This window comes from Catharus ustulatus, chromosome 13 (genome assembly GCF_009819885.2).
Source record: "Catharus ustulatus isolate bCatUst1 chromosome 13, bCatUst1.pri.v2, whole genome shotgun sequence".
NCBI classification, from domain to species: domain Eukaryota; kingdom Metazoa; phylum Chordata; class Aves; order Passeriformes; family Turdidae; genus Catharus; species Catharus ustulatus.
In genome coordinates this window covers 17,627,924-17,647,028 of record NC_046233.1, presented here as the reverse complement: position 1 = coordinate 17,647,028, position 19,105 = coordinate 17,627,924, and the positions used below count along the sequence as shown (strand labels likewise).

The window sequence follows — 19,105 nt, the reverse complement described above, 5'->3', positions numbered from 1 at the left end:
CTGAGAAAGTGGCGTTTATGTAAAAGCGCAATAAATAGGATGGAAGTAACAGGCAGGGCGCTTTCCGTGAGTAATTACCGGGGGTGGCAGCTGGCCAAGTGCTGAGCTGGCCACGTGCATACCCTCTGCTGTAAAAAATGCTTTCTGACCGTGGGCACTTGGCAGAGTGACTCGGGGGACTGCCGGTGGGTGCTGCTGTCCCAGGAACTGCCCCGGGACTTCTCGGCTGGGGACTCAGCTGCCTCAGGCAACCTTGGTGAACCATCACAACCATGAATGGCTCCTTAAGAGAGAAAGGGGATCCATCTAGAGCAGGGGACAGCCCTGATGCTGCCAACCCACAGCATCTCCTGCCTGCTGACAGGCTCATGCAGCCAATGGACCTCCAGGGCCTCCCTCCAGCTGCTGGTATTGGCATGCACGTCTGTGCCTGCTGGTTGCCATCAGCTGCCGCGGGGAGCCGGCCTTTTGAAATATTAATTGCCACAGCGCTAATGAAACTGAAACATCCTGAGGTGCCTCCTGGGGCTGTTCCCTGGGATAAGGTTGTTCCCTGTGGTGACCTACCTGTGAGCTGGGGAGCAGTGGGTGTTGGTAGAGGGAGAATCTGTCCTTGCCGGCCTCCTCAGAGGTGGGGCTGATGGGCTTGGGGTCAGACAGGGAGCGCTGCATGGTCTTGATGGGGCGTGGCAGCGTCTGCTGGCGCTGGGCTAAGTCGGTGGTGAAGTGCTTCTGTGGGGGGACGTGGGCCTTGTTCAGCCGCTCGCTGGTGGCAAAGGAGGACTCCAGGAGGCGATGGGGGGACAAGGGGGAGACGGGTGAGTAGAGGACCTGGGGAGAGCGAGGTGGCTGGCGGGTCACCAGCTGGGACAGGGATTCGGCTGGCAGATGGGACTGGTAACCAATTTCCAGGGGATCTGGCTTCTTCTTCTCAAACTTGCCCAGGGTCTGCTGCCGGACAGTGTGGGGGTCCAGGGGGCCTGTGCTTACTATTTGGAGGTTGGTGGAGTAGGGTGGGATGGTGGTGGGCACTGTCAGCTGGGGGACCACAACGCCAGGCTGGGGAGCTGGCTCTGGTTCTGTCTGGCAGGCCAGGCTCTCACCCCGCTGCGTCTTCTCTGGGGCCGAGATGTATTTGACGATTTCCACTCGGGGATCATGGGTGGTGATGTGAATAGAGGGGGAGACACGGAGGAGCTGGTCGGGCTCTGTCTGCACTGAGCAGTCGCTGATGGTCTGGATACCCACGCTGGCTGTGCGGGTTGCTCCATCCGTCTTGCCCTCGGTGCTGGCCTCAGTGTGCCGTGAGGCCCTGGAGCGCCGGCGGCGCACAGGCTGCTCCCACTCCCCGCTGTCCTCCTCGTCCGTCTGCACGCTGCAGTCAGCGCTGCGCCGCGTCCGCCTCCGCCGTGACAGCATGAACCGCTCCTCACCATCCTCCTCATCCGTCTGCACGCTGCTGTCTGCCATCTTCCGTGCTGCAAAGGTCTCCTTCTCATAGGCATCCCTCAGCCGTGGCATCGAGTTCCTCTTCTTGATGCCCCGGCTGGGCTCCCAGGACTCCTCAACTTGAAGTGACATGTCCGAGGCTGAGCTGCTGAGTGGCCGCTGTGGCATGGGGTAGCGGGGACCAGCGGGCCCCTCTGGGGGCGTCTGGCCTGGTGGGGGCCATGCCTGCCCATTGTGCGGCAGCACCCGCGGTGCCTCAGCGGGTCCCTCGGGTGGACGGGCAGTGGGCTCCACGGGAGCGGGGAAGATGGTCTTCTGCCGCTTCTGCTCCTCCAGCTGCTGCTGCAGCTGGTGCTGGAGCTGGTGGATGTGCTCAAGCTGGAGGCGCTGCTGGGCGAGCTGCTCCCGTTGCAGCGCCAGCTGCGCGTGCCGCTCCTCCTGCTGCTGCTGCAGCACCTGCTGCTTGATGCACTGCAGCTCCTGCAGCTCCCGCTGCACCAGCAGCTGTTCCTTCTCTCGGTGCCGCTGAAGCTCTGCGCGCTCCCGCTCCAACTCCTCCTGCAGCCGCAGCTGCCGCAGCTTCTCCAGCTCCACGCGCTCCCGCTCCAGCTGCAGCACGTGCTCCTGCTGCTTGCGCTGACGCTCCTCTTCCCGCTCCCGCTCCTCCCGCTGAGCTCCATCCAGTGGTGGCTTGGGTGCCGGTGGCACTGGTCCGCTCTCCTTGGGGGCTGCTGGTGCTGCTGGTGCCTCTGCACGGGGAGCAGCTGGTGGTGGCTCTGCTCTCTGCAAGCCACTGGCAGGTGCGGCGGGGGCAGCGGGCGCTTTGGCAGTGGGAGCAGCACCCACCGCTGCCGGTGCTGTGCTGGCGACAGGCTTCCCCAGGTAGACAGGTGTCTCCATCATTGAGGCTGCTGGGGCCGGCCGGCTTGGGGCCGGGAAGCGGTAGAGGCCCTGCGCTGCAAGCGGGACACGGGGGGTAACAACTGGCAGCCTGGCCAAGCTGGCCAGTGGGACTGCTGCCATGCCGCCTGGGCCATAAGGTCTATACAGCCCACGCAGCATGGGCCGCAGCACTGAGGCCGGCTGGGTGGTGATGGGCAGCGTGGAGGCGATGGGGGTGTTGATGGTGGAGTAGATCATGCCGTCTGCAGCTCGCACGGTTGCGGTGGAAGGAAGCATTTGCCGGACGGTGCCCAGGCGGACACCAGGAACGTTGTACTGTGCCAGGTTGCTGAAGCCCTGCCGTCCCTCAGGGAAGGTGGGGTTGTACATCCCACTGGGTTTGGGGGGTACAGGGCCCTGCTGCTGAGCTGCCAGACCTCCTGTGCCCCCCTGCCCAGTGCTGGGACCATAAGGCAGCACATCAGGGCCGTTGGCATGCCGGCCCCCATACTGGTCCATGGAGTTGAGGGCAGCACACATGCGGCTGATCTCACGCGCCGTGGTGGCACTGTAGTGGGCCAGGCTGGACTCCTGGAAGCTGGCCAGGTCTCCCCGGTGTGAGAAACGGTAGTCGGAGTAGATGTTGGAGGCTGAGCTGTACCTCCGCATGGGGAAGGGGTGGCTCAGCATCTCTCCCGGTTGGCGGAGGTCAGAATAAGAGCCGTACTGTAGCCCCTGGCCCAGGTAACCCCCCTCGGCAAAGCCCACACTGTAGGAGTGCTTCATGGTGCTGAGGTCCACAGCAGCATCACCTGCCGGGCCAGGGAAGGGTTGGTCCCCCTTTGTGTGGTAGTAGCTCATCCCGATTTCAGAGAGGTTTGTGTCTGACATGGAGGAGTAGAGACGTCCAAAGGCGCTGGCTGGGTAAAATTTCTGCTCCTCGTAGAGGGCAGGTGCCGGGGCTGGCTGCTCCCGGTAAGGGAAGGTTTCTGGCAGCTCTGGCTCTCTGCTGCCATACATTGGTCCACCAGCTTTCCTACCAGGCACTACTGCTGCCTCCCCAGTTTTCTTCTCTGGCATCTTGGAGGTGGGGTTGAAAGCACCTGTGCAGCTGCCACCGAAGGGGAACTTGTAGACCATGTCACAGCAGGCCACCTGGCTCTCTGGCTTCACGCCCGTGAGGTCCAGGACGTTGGCTGGCACCTCCTCCTTCAGCACTTTGGTCACTGGGCCAGTTGCAGCCTCCTCCATGTGCACCATCATCACCTGGGATTTCTTGCCGCCCATAGCAAGGAGAGGGGTCTGGCTCTTCAGCTCTACTGGCACTGCTCGGTACACCTCCGATCCTGGCTCTGGTTGGAAGGACTGTGGGAGGCCGCTGGCATTCTGTGCCCCACCGGTCTGTGTGAGGAGCACATCCTTCTTCCCCACCTGGCCTGGCATGCCATACCTTGCAAATTTGGTCTGGGGGGCAGCAGTGGGCTCGGGCTTGCCACTGGACACCCCACCGGCTCTGACAGCGGCTGTCTGGACACCCTGCTCTACCTGCTTCACCTGTGCCAAGCACACTGGGCTCCCGGTCCCCTGCCCGAAATCCACACGGCTCTGGAAAGGGTCTCCATAAACCACAGGTTGTTTGGACTGTGAGAGAATCATGGGAGAGGCGATGGCCAGGCTGGCAGTGCTGGCTGCCGCGATGATAGCGTGGGGCTGCTCCTGGGCATTGAGGTTGATGATCAAGGGCTGGATGGCCGTGGACTGCCGGTTGGGGATGTGGTCCAGGGTCAGGCAGTACTTCCTGGCCTCGGTGGCCAAGGACGTGAGATCCATGCCTTGGTCTGTTATGATGATGGGGGCAGACTTCAATGCGGTCCGTAAGTCCACAGCATTGCTGCTTGGCACCTTGGGCCCTGGCTCCACCCGGGACGTGCCAGGGATGGAGGAGATACGGCAGAGAGAGATGTTTTCTGCAGGGAGTGCTCCCCAGCTGTACAGCCCTGTGATGCCGTCAGCGGCTGAAGTCACAGCAGGTGCTTTCTGGGTGTGGTCCTTCACTGGCTGTGCTCTGATGTAGGCACCTGTCAGCTGCTCTGGCTCCGGTGTCTGGGTGTAGCCATGTGCCAGCAGCTGCCGGCTTGGCCTGGTGGGGGACGAAGTGGGAGATGTCAAGGCGCCAGAGCTGACTGGCTTGGTTTGGCTGGCTGCATCAGCTGCCAGTGTGATCACCATGAAGGGGGAGTCCTGTGAGGAGGCCTGCCGGGTCAGGCGTGGCGAGCCCGCCTGGTGCGGCGTCTGCGTCCCCTGCGCCACCATGGGGGAAGAGGTGTCCAGGCCAACAGCAGCACTAGCAGGACCCTCATAGGAGAGGACTGGGCTCTGTGTCTGCGTGGAAAACTCTACTGTGGCCTTTGTGGTGCGGGTGGGACTCTGTGTGGGTGAGGTGGGTGAGAGAGGAGGGCTGGAGCTCTTGAAGAAGGTGTACGTCTTGGGCAGTGTGGGCTTGCTGTCACTCACGGCTGGGATCTTCTCCCTGGCTGTCTGCACACTGATCTCCACCGTCCTGGTTCTGGTGGTGTCCTCAGTCTGTGAGCCATAGCTGACAGTGCTCTTTGATGGAGTGTAGCTTCTCCCAGCTATGGATGGGGCCTCCGGACTTGGTGAGCTGTAGCTCTGCAGCGCAATCCCAGGGCTGCCTGCTGCTGTTGTCACCGTGCTGGTGCCTTTGCTGTAAGCATAAGGAGTGGTGGTAGCCTTGGATACTGGGCTGGGTGCTGCCGCGGCACTCTGGAGCTTGGCTAGGTCTTGTCCCTCTTTTGCAAAATGCTGAGTGACCCGGACATCGGGAATAGTCTTGCCAGTGCTGCTCTCAGAGCTGGCGAAGGAGACAGGCGCAGAGAGCTGTGTGGGGCTTGTGCCAGGGGTGAGTGGGCCACCATTCTGCTTCAGCAGGTCAGCGTAGGCGCTCTCGGCATTGAGGAAGCGCTTCTCCTGGTACGCTTCCTCCTGTCCCTTCACCTTCTCACCCTGCTTGAAGGCCAGGTCAAAGGAAGAGGACTGGTGCATCCTGGAGATGCTCTGTGAGGTCTGCAGGATCTCCTCGTACACCGCTCCTGCTTTTGGCAGGGCACTGGGATAGTCAGGCTGGGAGGGGCGCGTGAGGCCGCCGTCGTACCGATATTCCTCGCCATATTGGTAGTCAAAGCCATTCTGGTCCTCAGTACTGCGGTAGCCAACCTGCTGGTAGGTGCTGCTGGAGGAAAAGGCAGGCTGGGCCTGCTGGACCTGCTGCTTCTGCATCATCTCTGCCTTCCTCATCATCTCCTCATACGCTTCCTCGGCGCTTTTCAGGGGCTTGCTGACGGGCTGGCTGGCACCACTCTCCACCTTCTCTGTCGGTGAGTACAGTGACATGAAAGTGGGCAGGTTGTATTCGCTGCCAGACTTGTACAGCTTGGAGGCCACAGCATCAAAGCTCTCTGCTTCTGAGTCAATGGAAGGCGAGTACTCGGAGCAGGAGGAGCGGTGCAGCTCCTCCATCTCCGCCGCCTGTCGCAGCTCTTCTGTGGGGGAGGCATCCTCGATGGGTGAGAGATTGCTGGGGGGGGTTTTGGAGCGCTCCCTCCTCCGCTGGGCCCTCAGCTCCTCCTTGTCACGCTTGGTCTTGCGCGCTGTGCTCCGGATGCGCTGCTGTTCCACCTCCCGCATCTTCTCCTGTTCCCGCAGGAGCTCCTCTTCCTCCCGCATCTCCTCCTCCTCAGATGAATCCTCAATGGTGGGCAGCAAGGGACCATGTGAGCGATGCCGAGCCTTCCTCTGCTGCTTCACCTCCTCCAGCCGCTGCCGGCGGCTGGGGCTGCTGTCGCTGTCCTCCTCCAGCGAGGAGATGGAGGTGGGTGAGGTACCCGATGTGTAGCTGGGCGTTGTGGCTGGCAGGGTGGAGGAGTACTCACCCCGTGAGCGCTCCTCAGGGGAGCCTGTCAGGCTCTCCATCTCCAGCTCAGGCTCCCGGTCCACACTGGTATCTGGCTCTTGGCCAATCTCCATCTCCCGGCCATAGCCAGTTGTGCTGTTCAGCTCGATGGTCTTGAATCGCCGCAGCCCGCCCTGGGCTGTGCTCAAGTCATCACCCTCCACTGCCTCCACCTCCTTGCTGTCCTCTGTGTACATGCTACTGGCACCATGTGGCAGGCGCCGCTTGGCTGACGCTGGCTCTTTGCCCTTCTCTGCCTCGGTCTTCTGCCCAGATTTGGGGACACTGTACTTGGTGCGCCCATAGCCTTCCTCCTCCTCCTCGAGGTTGTCCTCCTCAGCACTCATCTCCAGGATCTGTCTCCGCATGAACTCCTCATCAGTCACCTCTGCCTCCTGGCCCTTGGTCCGGGGGGGCACTGGGGAGAAGCCCCCCTCGCTGCTGTCCTCCACATAATCATGCCGCAGCTTACTGCCAAACTCATCTGAGGACTCTGCACTCTCCCGACGCTCCCGCTGGTTGTCCCACTCCTCATCCTCCTCCAGGATGTCCTCCAGCTCCTCGTCTGAGTCAAAGGCTTCAGGAGTGATGGAAAGGTACCGTGGCCGCTGCTGTTGCCGCTGGTCCTCCTGTGGCTCTGTGCGGCTCTTGCTGCGCTCAGGGGATTCTGTTGGTGTGCCTCGGCCTTCCAGGAGAGGCCGCATGCTGCTTTCCAGCTTGGTGAGCTCGGAGGGGCTGGGGGGGCTCTGCCCAGCCAGCCCAGTGCTGCTCAGCTTCTCCTCTTCCTGCTGCACCAGGCCGGTGATCTCGCTCTGCGAGCTGGAGATGCCGTCAGAGGAGTAGCCGGTGTCACTGAGGCTCTGGGGGCTGCGGGACAGGTCCGGGGGGTAAGGCTTGCTGCTGTCCTGCAGGCAAGGGAGAACACAGCGTCAGATCCAGGCTGCTGCTCCTACTTCCCCCCAGACTGTCTCCTAAGGAGCACACAGAAAATCTGGGGACCACTGGGAGCCAGCCCAGAGCAAAGGTTGGGGGCTGCCCTGTGTCCCCCAGTTCAGTTAGCACGTCTGTGCTAACAAAGGCAGGTGAGAGGATGTGCTGCACGCAGGGGATGGTACAGCAAACGGCCCCAGGCATAAAGACATTGGGGTACTAATAAATATGTTTGAAAAACTGGGCCTCCAGCCCCCAAGGCACCCTTCAGAAGCAGAGCTGGCCCCAGGATCTTTGCTAGATGGCAGCAGAAAAAAACAGTCCTCTTTAATTGACTTGAGAATTAAGCAGTGTGAGGGTCAAGTCTCTGAACCATGGGGACTGTGCCATCACATCCAGCCCCAGTGCTACTGGCAGGACCTGTCACCCTGCCAGCACAGAGGCACCACAGAACACTTGATTTCGGAGGCACGAGGAGCCTCTTTGGGGGCTGCACAGCAGTGAGGGAGGCAGCCATTTCCTTATGGGGGACTGGTGGGGGACATGGTAGAAGGTGCTCCCCATGGAGGGCTCTGCTGGATGCTGCTGGGATGGTTGCTTGTGGAGAAACACCATCCCAAGGCAGCCAAATGTCTCCCCAAATTGTTTTATAAATTTAGAATTTTAGAATAGGTGGGATGAAGAGCTTGAAAAACACCCACTGCTGCAACGGAATGCTGGAAAATTAGTTTTCTATTTGACAACAAATCCCAACTACCCTTATATTATTTTAAAAGAAATCCAAAGGCTGGACATGACCTGAACTATCACATTTTGCCCAAATTGCTGCAATCCTAATAAAAAGAAGGCAAATACCAGCATGCTGCTATGGAGCCTGTGAAGGTCCTTCCCCATTTGTTGGCACAACTACTGATAGAGGCACAGCTCAGTAGCATGCCAGCCTGGGGCAGGGTGTGGTGCCAGGGATGCTTGGAGCTGGATGCTCCCTAAGAGCTCACCTCCTGCTCCTTCGCCCGCGGCGCCTCGGGGAGTGCCTGGCTGTCCTTGCTCTCCGCCTCTGGTTTGGGGGTCATGCTCTTCCCTTTTGGTGCGATGCTCTCAGGAGCTCTGGAAGGTTCCAGGGCAGCTTTGGGCAGGGGCTTTTCCTCTGCCGGCACCGGGGGCTTCTTTTCTGCCGGCGCTGGAGGCTTCTTCTCTGCTGGGGCAGGGCTCGGGGTCCTGCTCTGCTCAGCAGCCCGGAGGCTCCTGGCGGGCGAGGGGTGCTGCTCGGTGGGTGCCGCGGTCTCGGCGGGCACGGGTGCCGGCGTGGGCGCTCTCTGCTGCTGGCCAGCGGTGGGTGGCTGGTGCCGCGGGGAGCCGGTGGCTGGCGGCTTTGCGGTAGGCAGTGGCATCGGGGCAGGGTCGCCGAGGCTGCCTTCGAGCAGCCGCTGAGTTTGGCAGTTCAAGCACAGCCATTCGTTCTTCTGCAAGAGAATAGAAGGAAAAGTCCTGTTGAAATTCTGGGAGCTTCACCCCAGCAGGGATCTCTCAGCGCAGCTCTGCTGGTGGGACATGTGGCAGTGGTGCAGAGACTCAGCTCACCCAAACCAAAAAACCGGCTGTGGAGGGGCATGCACATTGCAGGTACCCTGCAAACCATCCACATCCAGCTTCAACCCATCCCCACCCTTGCCCAGAACCCAGAGATGTCTAGCCAGAGGTACCAAGGCTGTGGCACAGGGATTGCACACTCTCCCCAGCAATCCCTCAGTATCACTAGCTCTTTCATTCTTCAGCCTTGTGGTATTTCAGTTTTAAGCAAAATTAAACAATCAAAGGCAGATTACTACCGTAGCTTAACACTTCTCAACTCCACACAGCTCCTCTCTCACTCCAATTTGTTTTCTTTGATACAATAAAGGTTTAATAGCATAATCATAACACTTACAGCTCTTTTTTTCTAGGTTAACAAAAATACTGGGTACACAAGCACACCAGAATTTCCCAAAGATATTATCCAAAGTACATGCTGTGCAGGAAAAGAACAAGACAATCTCGTCTAGTGAAATTCTCAGCAAGAGCTGTCGTTTTATGGCCTGGAAAAAGCAGAGGCAAGCGGGGCTGTGAGTGGCAGAGAGCCCGCAGGGCTAAGGCAGGGGCTCTGCATTAAGAGATCAGAAGCACTTTCCTCCCCTGGGTCGCCCAAGGGCTATTTTTACCCACCCAGGAATGTCCAGGAATAGGGACCTGACATTTCCTACCCTTTAGATGTTTCAAATGTTTCAACATCTTAAATCTTTCCAGTTTTGCTGCTAACAGCACAATATGCTCCAGGTTCTTTTCCCAGACTTCTCCTTTGCTGATCCATGGCTCCCAAAGCTCAGGGTGGCCAATCTCAAGGGGTGGCTGGCCCTGAGGAACTCTCCTGCTGTCAGAGAGGTGGTCTTGGTCTTCAACTGGACCAGCCTGGGGCCATGGCTGTGAGCCAGCTGTGTCCCCTGGGGCCCCAGAGGTGATGGTCTGCCTGGAGAAAATGAGATTCATCAAAACGACATTGAGGAAAAAGCCTCAGGTTGTGCTGGGGGGGTTAGATTGAATATTAGGAAAAATTTCTTCGCTGAAAGGGTTGTCAAGCACTGGAACAGGCTGCCTAGGGAAGCAGTGGAGTCACCATCCCTGAAGGGATTTAAAAAATGTGTAGATGTGGTGCTTAAGCGCAGAGTTTAGTGGTGGACTTGGTAGTCCTGGGATAACAGCTGGACTCTGTGATCTTAAGGGTCTTTAAAAAAAAAAAAATCCATTATTCTAATCTATGACTCTAAATCCCATACCTATAGGACAGCAGTACTGTAATAGCCCTGTCATCTGCATCCCAGGAGTCTCCAGGTTATGATGAGATGCTGGAGATGCCGTGCAGCTGATGGTGGCCAGGAGCAGCAGGGCTTTCTCACAGACAGTTCTTCATTCCTGCAGCAATCCAGCCCAGGAGCAGCCATCCAACCCCAAGCTCTCCAGGGAGCAGAGGGGCAAGAGGGCTGCTCCTGCAGGAAAGGGGCAGGTGTAAAACATCCTCCCACACCCAGCACCCTGCAGCACCCCCTGCTCTTCACACAAACATCTTAAGAATACATTAGGGCTTTGGAGGGCCATTAAAAAAATCCCTTTCAGCACAGTAATATTTAATTACTGCTTAATCAAAGAGAAAGTCTAATTAAGGGGCAAGTGCAGCCTATTGTATCTTAATGATTGCATTTGTCTTCTTTTATTTCAGAACTCGTTCCCGTGCCTCTGAATCAGATCTGCTCACCCCACTCTGCTGTGTAATTATTCCAGACCGCAGAAGGAAATGTGATTGTGTGACACAAATTGAAGCCATGCCTCATGGAAATACACGACCTTTCATTTTTCGTTCAGGAATCCCATTTTTCTTTGCCAGAACTCCCTCCCTGATGCAGGCAGTGAGGGGAGGGCATGAAGCACAGGGGATGGGTGGGATGTGCTCATCTCCTGCCCATACCTGTCTGCCACACCATCACACCAGCTCCCAGCATGGTCCTGAAGGAGCTGGAGATCAGCTTGCCTTGAACTACCCAGCCTGCCTTAGATCCTTTATACCCTCCCTTAATGGGGCATTGTATATCCTCATGATGTCCCAGACTTTGGTTTCTGAGGAGCTCTGCACATGTGATGGGCACAACTGCTTTTGTCCTTTCAGGGAAAAATTCAAGCCCAGAAAGACCATGGAAGGCCAACACTGGCCACCAGGTACCAACTGCAGATGCTGAGGGCCAATCAGGTCCCATTCAAGGAGCCCTTGGAGAGGAAGGTGTCACTGCTGGTGTGATCTCATCAGCACGAGACTTAGGGCTCCTACACAACCAGATGACCACATTACTAATCTATTCCATGGGGATGCCCATCCCTGGAAGTGTTCATGATCAGGCTGGATGGGGCTTTGAGCAACCTGGTCTAGTGGCAGGTGACCCTGTCCATGGCGAAGAAGTTGGAATGAGATGAAGGTCCCTTCCAACCCAAATCATTCTATGATCTGATGTCCCTGCAGGTTAGTCTGAGGCTCCTCCCTGAGGTTCCTCCCAGCTGTGGCTCTGCAGCCATTCCTCTTGGCAGCTGCCCCAGTTTGAGCAGCTCACCCTGCCATCCCGCTCTTGTAGATGTGACAGCTCGACTCTTCATGGGACCGCACTGGGAAGTGGATAAGGGAACAATCTCTGTTAAAAATAGCTCTGCCAAAAAGATTGTAGAGCTCCATTCTGAAATGCCCCTTGTCTTTCAAAGCAGGCAGGAAGGCCTGGATACAGAGGGAAGGCAGGAACCTAGGAAGGGCAGGCAGAGAGGGTCCTTGGGCTTTGCCAGCTGTGAGAGATGCCAGCCAAGCCCCAGAGACACTCAAATTGAGAGACTGGCATCTGCTGAGTTTGCATTTTCTCTTACTGGCTTTCCTTCAGCACCTCTGGGGTCTTACATGCTGAGGAGACCCTGATGACAGCCCTGCACCCTGTGCTTCAATCCGAACGCCTGTGGAAAATCACAGTGAGGTTATGGCAGAAAAGGAGCGAAGGGATTTTTCCTGAGCTGCGTGAGAGCCCCATCCCTGTCACAGCCAGTGCCACGTGGAGCTGTGTGTGAGCACAGACCGTGCTGCAGAGCCAGCGCAGCATTTGCTATCACAGCTTGCACTGGCTGCAGTGAACACTCAGCAGCAGCAGCAGCTGTGAGCTGCCCAGCTCCCACATGCACATGAGGGACAGAAAACCTGCCCACAGCAGCTGTGAGAAGGTGGAAGCATGCAAAGCTGCCCGTGCCAGTGGGAATGCCTCCCATCCATTCTGAGCTCTGGGTTCCATCTTTCAGAGCCTTCTGCAGCCCCATCAACCCCAGCACTGACACCTGTTGTGTCTGGGGGCTAAATCCCAGGGGATCTGTGAGGATGCTGAAGCTGTGGCAGCTCCCAGCCTTGTGCCAGTGCCCCACACTCTGCTGGTGACAGAGGATCTGTCCCTCTCCTGCAGCGTTATCAGCTCGGTGTTCAGTTATCCCACAGCACCTCTGCTCTCTCTCAGAGGGACTGGCTCTGAAGCAGCTTCCTCCCCCATATAACCTGGCCTCAGGCATTTCCCAGAGAACACAGCCAAGGGGATTAAGCTGCCCCTGAGAAAAATGCAAACATTGGAGGAGTGGCTGCTTTGCTAACAGCTTGTAAATCCCCATTGAGATTAACCGGATCCCACAAAGATAATAATAATTAGGCTGTATTTAGTGCTTTACATGTCCAAACCTTTGCCAGGACGCCCAGGAAGCCAGGGTGCCCCTCGTTGGCGTGGAAAGTGGGTAAGGAGCTTATGGCAAAGGCACGGAAGCTTCTGTCTGAGTCTCCACACTTAGAGATGCTGGAAACCTTTGCCCTGATCAGGATGGGGATGGGGCCTTGCTTGGCACTGAGGTTTGCTGCCTTAGAATGCTCTGGCAGGGGGGTTTAACCATGTGGAGCACAGGTTATGGGGAGTTGGAGCTGATGAAGGCTGTGGCACGCAGGGAAGATGGGCAATACTGCTGGGATGTAGAACAGGCTCCAGGCAGAGGAAAGCATCAATAATTAAGAGGGATGAAACCAAAGTGCACCTGAGATGCCACCTGGAATGAAGAGGTGCTGGCATGGCAGGGCACGCTGAAACACAGCCAGCCAGAGGCAGGGGGGTGAGGCTGCTGGGGGTGGCCTAGCCCAGCTGGTTATCAGCTTACAGCCTTTGAGGGTGACTGCCCTGATTCCTCAGGCTCCCTGCTTTCCTTGCCTCCAAAAAACTGGGATTTGCAGAACAGCCACAGAAAAAGTGGGTTTCTGGAGAGACAATCAGTGCTGGTGGGGTCTCAAGAAGCAGGACAGAGCCCTGGGTGCAGGGCATGAGGGACTGAGGGAAGGCAACTTCATTTAAGACACTGTATCTAGTGGGAATGACCAATGCCAGTTTTTGTGCCAGTGGCATCAGGGATGCTGGATTTGGCCACAATTCCTGCTGGCTCTGCTGAAGGGGCAGTGAGTGTGTGCCCATGGCTGCCCATGCTCCCTCCTGGGGGGAGAGGCAGGGTGGGGGATAGGGGGGATCAGCAGTGAGGGCTGCAGGGATGGGGGTGTGCCCAGCCTCCCCAGAGCTCCAGAGCTGGCTGGCAGGTGGCCACAGCCGTGCTCGCCAGCCTCCACCGGCTCTTACCCCACAATTGTTTTAATTTACTAATAGGCAACAACAAAACTGTAATTAACTGAAATAGAAGTCTTCCTGCATAATTCTGGTCAACATTACCACTTGGCAAGTTAATTAAATGCTGAATTCCCCCAGCGCTGCTGGGTTTTTTAAATGATGGAGCCAGAGAGCTTCAGCATCACAGTTAAACATGAATCCTCTGTTCCGTGACTTGGAGGTCTGAGAGGCTTGGTGGGAGCAAGTGGTGCCAGAAACTTCCCAGCTTCCCCAGTTAGCTGCTGGTTACCAGTCCCACCATCCCCATCAGCCCCTAGGCCCCTCGGCTCAACCTCTCCAGTGCCTGGAAGATGCTCAGCCATGCTCTTTATCCCCACACAAACTGCACCCCACAATCTCACCCCTGGGACTCTGCCCAGTTACTTATGCTCTACAGCATTACTTTCCACAATCAAAACAGTATCTATTAAAATACTGGGACAAAAATCTGTACAAAATAAGATAAGCAGCATGAGGTACAAGTATCTTGCAAGCCGGATCTCATCTCCCAGCATAAAATGCAGCGAATCTCACCAGAATATTTCATTTATTTGCTGACAAGTACTGTGCAGGGCTCATCACTGTGACAGATGGATGCCTGGAAAATATGGAAAACACTTCTGGTATCTGAATCAAGATCCAAATTAACAAGAACCTCATAAAATCACTTCCCAAGCCCTTTTCTCAGGAAGCAGGCTAGCAGGAAAACTCCCTTTAGGAGGGCTCCTAACAAGCAGACACCTTCCACACACCCTGCCACAGCAGAAATGGGGGCATCTCACCGTGCAATCCCAGTTCCCTAACACTCTGCATCCTTGTGCTAAGAACACTACAGCTCTGTTTGTGCTGTGCATGGTTTTTAGCAGTGTTAAAGGAAAGGGACTCAGTCATGCTTGACCACTGTCTGCCAGGGCTGTTTCAGACCCACCTCAGGCAATGCCAGGGGTCTGGCTGGCAGGTTCCCCACCTTCTAAGTGCTCCTGTGCCCTTCCCTCTCTGGGCTCTCTTGGCCAGCAGCCTCCCCGGGCAACCCTGGTGCTCACTCATTTCAGATGCCAATGCCTGAGCACAGGCTGATGCTCAATCCCCCTTGGATTCTGTCCATTCTCCCAGCTGAACTGTCCAGAGCCCCTCCAAATCCCACCCCCCACACCTCTGCCAAGCACCTTTGACTGAGCTGCCACAGTTTTGGGAAGCAGGGTGAGGAGGGGGTGTGTGCTGACCAGTGCCAAAGGGTCTTCTCCGGGATCCTTGATTACAGAAGGAAGGATGTACAACAAAATCTGACCAGGGCACGTTCACAAAGGGTGCTTTGAACAATCATGTGCCATCAGCAGACAACCACAGGCCTGGTTTTACCTCCGCCCCAGCCCTTATCTCTCCTAGAAGGCTGAGGCAGTGATGGGATTTGAAACGAGGGCAAGGAAACAAAACATGCACTGTGATGGCAGAAGCACCAGAGATCAGGAGGAGAGATGGAGCACATGCAGGAGGTGCTTGTGGGATCTGCATCTGCGGTGGGAACACACCAGAGGGAATTCAAGGGCCCCAGTACCAGGTAGGGACTGAGACCAAGGGAAACTGGGGGCAGTGTGCAGACAGGGGCATCCGTGGGGAGAGCATGGGCTTGTGTGTCCCCACCACCACTGACAACCACCTCCAGGACACAGGACAGGGCAGAAAGTGTGGAGTACTTTATTACCCTAATTGTGCTCTAAAACTGATGCCTGGAAAGGCTGACCAGGAACAGAGACTAAATAAAGCAAAAGGAATAAAGGAGGTGTTTATCAAAAGGATACACCTTGGGCAGTGCAAGAGCCTGGCTGGGGCTACACCCAAGTCAAATCCAAGATGGATTCTGGTCATGAGTTTTACACTTTCATAAGTTTTGATTCATCTACACACTGGGGTTAATTGTCCAACCACAGCCCCAGGCTATGCAGTCTCAACTCACCTGCCTGCCCCTCTCCCTTTGCTGTTGTTTATGCTTTTTGGGTAACAGCTGTCCTTGATTCTCTAGCTGGGAAGGAACTGCCTTGTCCAACTACCCTGTGAAGAGCACTTACTAACAGCTAACATGAAATTTCAGAGTTACATACCAAGCAGCAGACAATCTGAAAAATGTAAAAGCTAAAACCTGAGGCATCAAAACCACCTGAAAATTCCACTCAAGTAGATGCAGAATTGTCTGCATGTGTGCTTGCTAACTGCAATGCTGCTTCTGAAGCTTACCATGTGTGTAGATACACACACACACACATATAATCTGTAATCAAAAAAAAGGAAGACTAAGTGGAAGTCCCCAACAGTGGTCAGCAGAGCAGGTCATGTGTCTCTGGAGTCCAGCAGTCACACACTGATGCCTGCCAGGCTGGGGGAGCAAGTGCAGCTCCCCACACATCCTTCCCCCTGCCTGGATCCCTCCCCCAGGGAGGAAAACCACTCCCAGGGTAACACCCCAGGCTCCCAAGTGCACCTGCAGGGAAAGGCGGAGAGGGGACTGCACACACCTCGGGCAGCTGAGTCTCCTCAGCTGTCAAACTGCTGCACACTAATTGATTTCATTACCATCAACTGGGCAAGTTTTAGCACAACCCCGGGCTTGCAGAGCAGCTCCCCTGAAAGCCACCACAGTTATTTCAATCCCTTGCTATATATAGCGTTTGACTAAGCCACCCAGTGATGTGTTTTCCAGCAACAGACTATTCTTATCTGTTCCTGTGGCCTGTCTCAGGCTGATGGAGCTGATGGTCCCTCCCCAGCTCTATTTTAAATGTGTGTGATGTATTGATGGCCTTCACACCGCAATAATGTGATTCAAAGCAGCACAGGGTAATGAGCTTGCCGGGACGAGCTCTGCCTCACAGGGCTTGTTTTCTGCCTCCCATCTGCTCCACTTCATCCCTTCTCTGTGCTGGGACCTCTCTGGTGGAAAATAGACACAGAAATAGAGGATGGAAGAAGCTGCACACGAAGGCTGAGCACTGTTGTCAGCGTGTTGGAAGGTAAGGGAAGGACACGGGCAGAGGCATCTCCCAGCCCCATGACAGCTGCAGGGAAGATATTGTGTTGCATCAGTGCTCCCTTCCCTCCCCAAATCTACCCACAGGGGACCTGGAGCACGAGCAAGGCATCAGCTCCACAATCCATCCCCTCTACTGGTGTCATGGAAAGGGGAAGGCAAGTAGAGATGGGCAGCCAGACAAGAGCCAGGTGCCAAAGTGGCCATCGCAGTCCTGTTCCTTGTCTCTCCCTTCCCCTGCACGTCTCACCCCAGGGATTATGCTCCCTGCTCCTCACTGCAGCAGGGATGCACTAGCCCTCCATGGCAGAGCCCGAGGGTCAGCAGAGCAGCTCCCATGGGGCTCACAGCCTCCCACCCTGCGGCTCGGCACTCCGCATAACCAACGGAGGATTATTGCATCTGAAAGCCTTTGACTGATGAGTAATAGCAACGCTGCCCTGCGCTGGCCTTCGAGGAATAGCTGTGCTCTTGCCAAGTCCAGCTTATTGCACTGCAGCACTGATGGCTGGACCAGGGAATGCTGCCATGCCGAGGGGAAAGCGTCACGAGGCCCTAGGAGAGCTGCAGATGGGGCTGTCACCGCCATGAGCAGCCTGCACCTCCTTGCCTAGCTGCAAACCCCACTGGCTGTGGCCTTGTTTCAGGGCATCCTGGGCAGTATCTCCTGTGGCAGAAGTGGAGGTGGAATCATAGAATTATGGAATTGTTTAAGTTGGAAAAGAGCTCTAAGATTGAGTGGAACTATTACCCCAGCACTGCCAAGGTTACCACTGTCTTGGTTTGAAAGACAGGTGTTTGTTAAAGAAGGCAGGAGCCTTTCTTGAAATGGAAAACGTAAACTCTTGCCTTCCACGTTATTATAATTTTGAAATTAAGGAGCTCTTAGATATGAAAGATATGGGAATAGCAATAACAGTTCTTTATAAGGAAAATTAAAATAAAAATACAGTAATACAAAAAACCAAAACACTGACGAAGTCAAAATACAACCTGACATCCTGTTGGTCAGGGTGTTGGTAGCAGTCTGATTGAATGGTGACTACAGTCTTTTTGGAGTGACAGATGTGGTTCTGTTGAAGTAATGATTTTGGAGAAGGGTGTAGTTTTTTTATGAAGGTCTAGTGGTGATGAAGATGGCCTTGGTCTTTCTCTGGGAATCCAGTAGAAAAAGGCTGCCTTGGTGTTCTAAATCTTGGATTTCATCTACGTAGGAAAGGCTTTGCTCCTCCCCCTGAGTGGGGCATCTCCCAATGAGATGATGCAATTTTATCAGCCATGCAGTGAGACTTAATGGCCTATTAATAGAAGACATCTTCTTGGATAAAGGATGGGTGGTGGAAGAGATAAAGAAAACTGCCCCACCTGGTTTTAACAGCTGGCCCACTAACAGAGGATATCCCCCCAGAGTTATGAGGGATGGGTCATAGAAGAGATAAAGGACACTGCTCTGTTTGGCTTCAACAGATGGTCATAGAATACACACTTCTGGTTACATCTTGCATTACAACCTAAGACAACCACTAATCCATGTCCAGAGTGCCACATCTGTATGTCTTTTAAATCCCTCCAAGGGTGGTGATTCTACCACTTCATTGGGAAGTCTGCTTGACAAACTTCCTGCAAAGACATTTTTTCCTAACAGCTAATCTAAACCTCCCCTGGCACAACTTGAGACTGTTTCCATTATCCTAGCATTTGTTACTTGGAAAAAGACATCAACTCCCTCCTGGCTACAATGTCCTTTCAGGTAGTTGCAGATAGTTGAAATTTCTGCCTGGGCCTCCTTTGCTCCAAGCTGAGCCTCCCCAGCTCCCTCAGCTGCTCCTCAAAGGACTTGTGCTCCAGACTCTTCCCCTACACCGCTGCAGTAAATGGATGGATTTTTTAGGGTGCTGACCTGTGCACAGGTATCCTGCTCTGCTGTCTCCGGGCTGTCCCAGGGCTCCCAGCAAGGCTCCTTCCCAAATCTGGCTTGACAGAAGCTGAGGAAAATGCCACCAACTTTTCCATGTTACCAGGAACTATGGTGTTAGTCAAGCTCAGATTACTTTTTAATATTCTTATTTCACTGTTGGACCCCAAAAATTTTATTCCATAAAACTGGGAAAGCAGCTCACCTTGACTGACCCAAATGCCAAGGAGCCAGTTGGATAACCTGTTTGGGACATCTGACTATTCTGAATAAAGCCCTGGCTCTGGCATGCAGCTGAAGCCCCCACAGCCAGCAGCTCCCAGCAGCTCTTACCCTGGAAGCATCTCAGCACCTGCATCCCTGCGTGGCCATAGCCACAGCCAGGCTCCCCCCAGCTCATCCCTGCCCATCTTCCATCCCCTCCAAAATTAGGGCAGCTGCTGCGGCAGGAAGCACCTTCTGTATTTTTGGAGCTTAAAAAAAAAAAAAAAAAAAAGAAAAAAAAATCCTTTTTGAATGGCAAGAATGTTTCTAAGTCAAAGGATTTAAGCTATTTTGCAATCAAGGAAGTGTATTTCCAAACGAGCCAAAGGCGAGAGCCTGGGTGCTGTGTGGGCTGTGTGAAGGGGCTGCTAAAAAAGGGTACACAGCTGTCCAAAATTTGGAAAGTGGTGCTTTTGCAGAATATATATAGACATCTCTCC

General features: G+C 55.3%; 1 protein-coding gene across 2 annotated transcripts in view; it reads right to left on the bottom strand.

Annotated features, from left to right (window-relative positions):
* BSN (bassoon presynaptic cytomatrix protein) overlaps positions 1 to 19,105 on the bottom strand; it is a 75,394-nt gene that overhangs the window by 7,025 nt on the left and 49,264 nt on the right. For both annotated transcript variants that reach the window (XM_033071260.1, XM_033071261.1), the window contains exons 4-5: positions 8,230 to 8,694; positions 568 to 7,206 (exon numbers count right to left, since the gene is read on the bottom strand). In XM_033071260.1, coding sequence (XP_032927151.1) covers positions 568 to 7,206; positions 8,230 to 8,694 — 7,104 coding nt within the window. The remainder of the gene's footprint in view (positions 1 to 567; positions 7,207 to 8,229; positions 8,695 to 19,105) is intronic.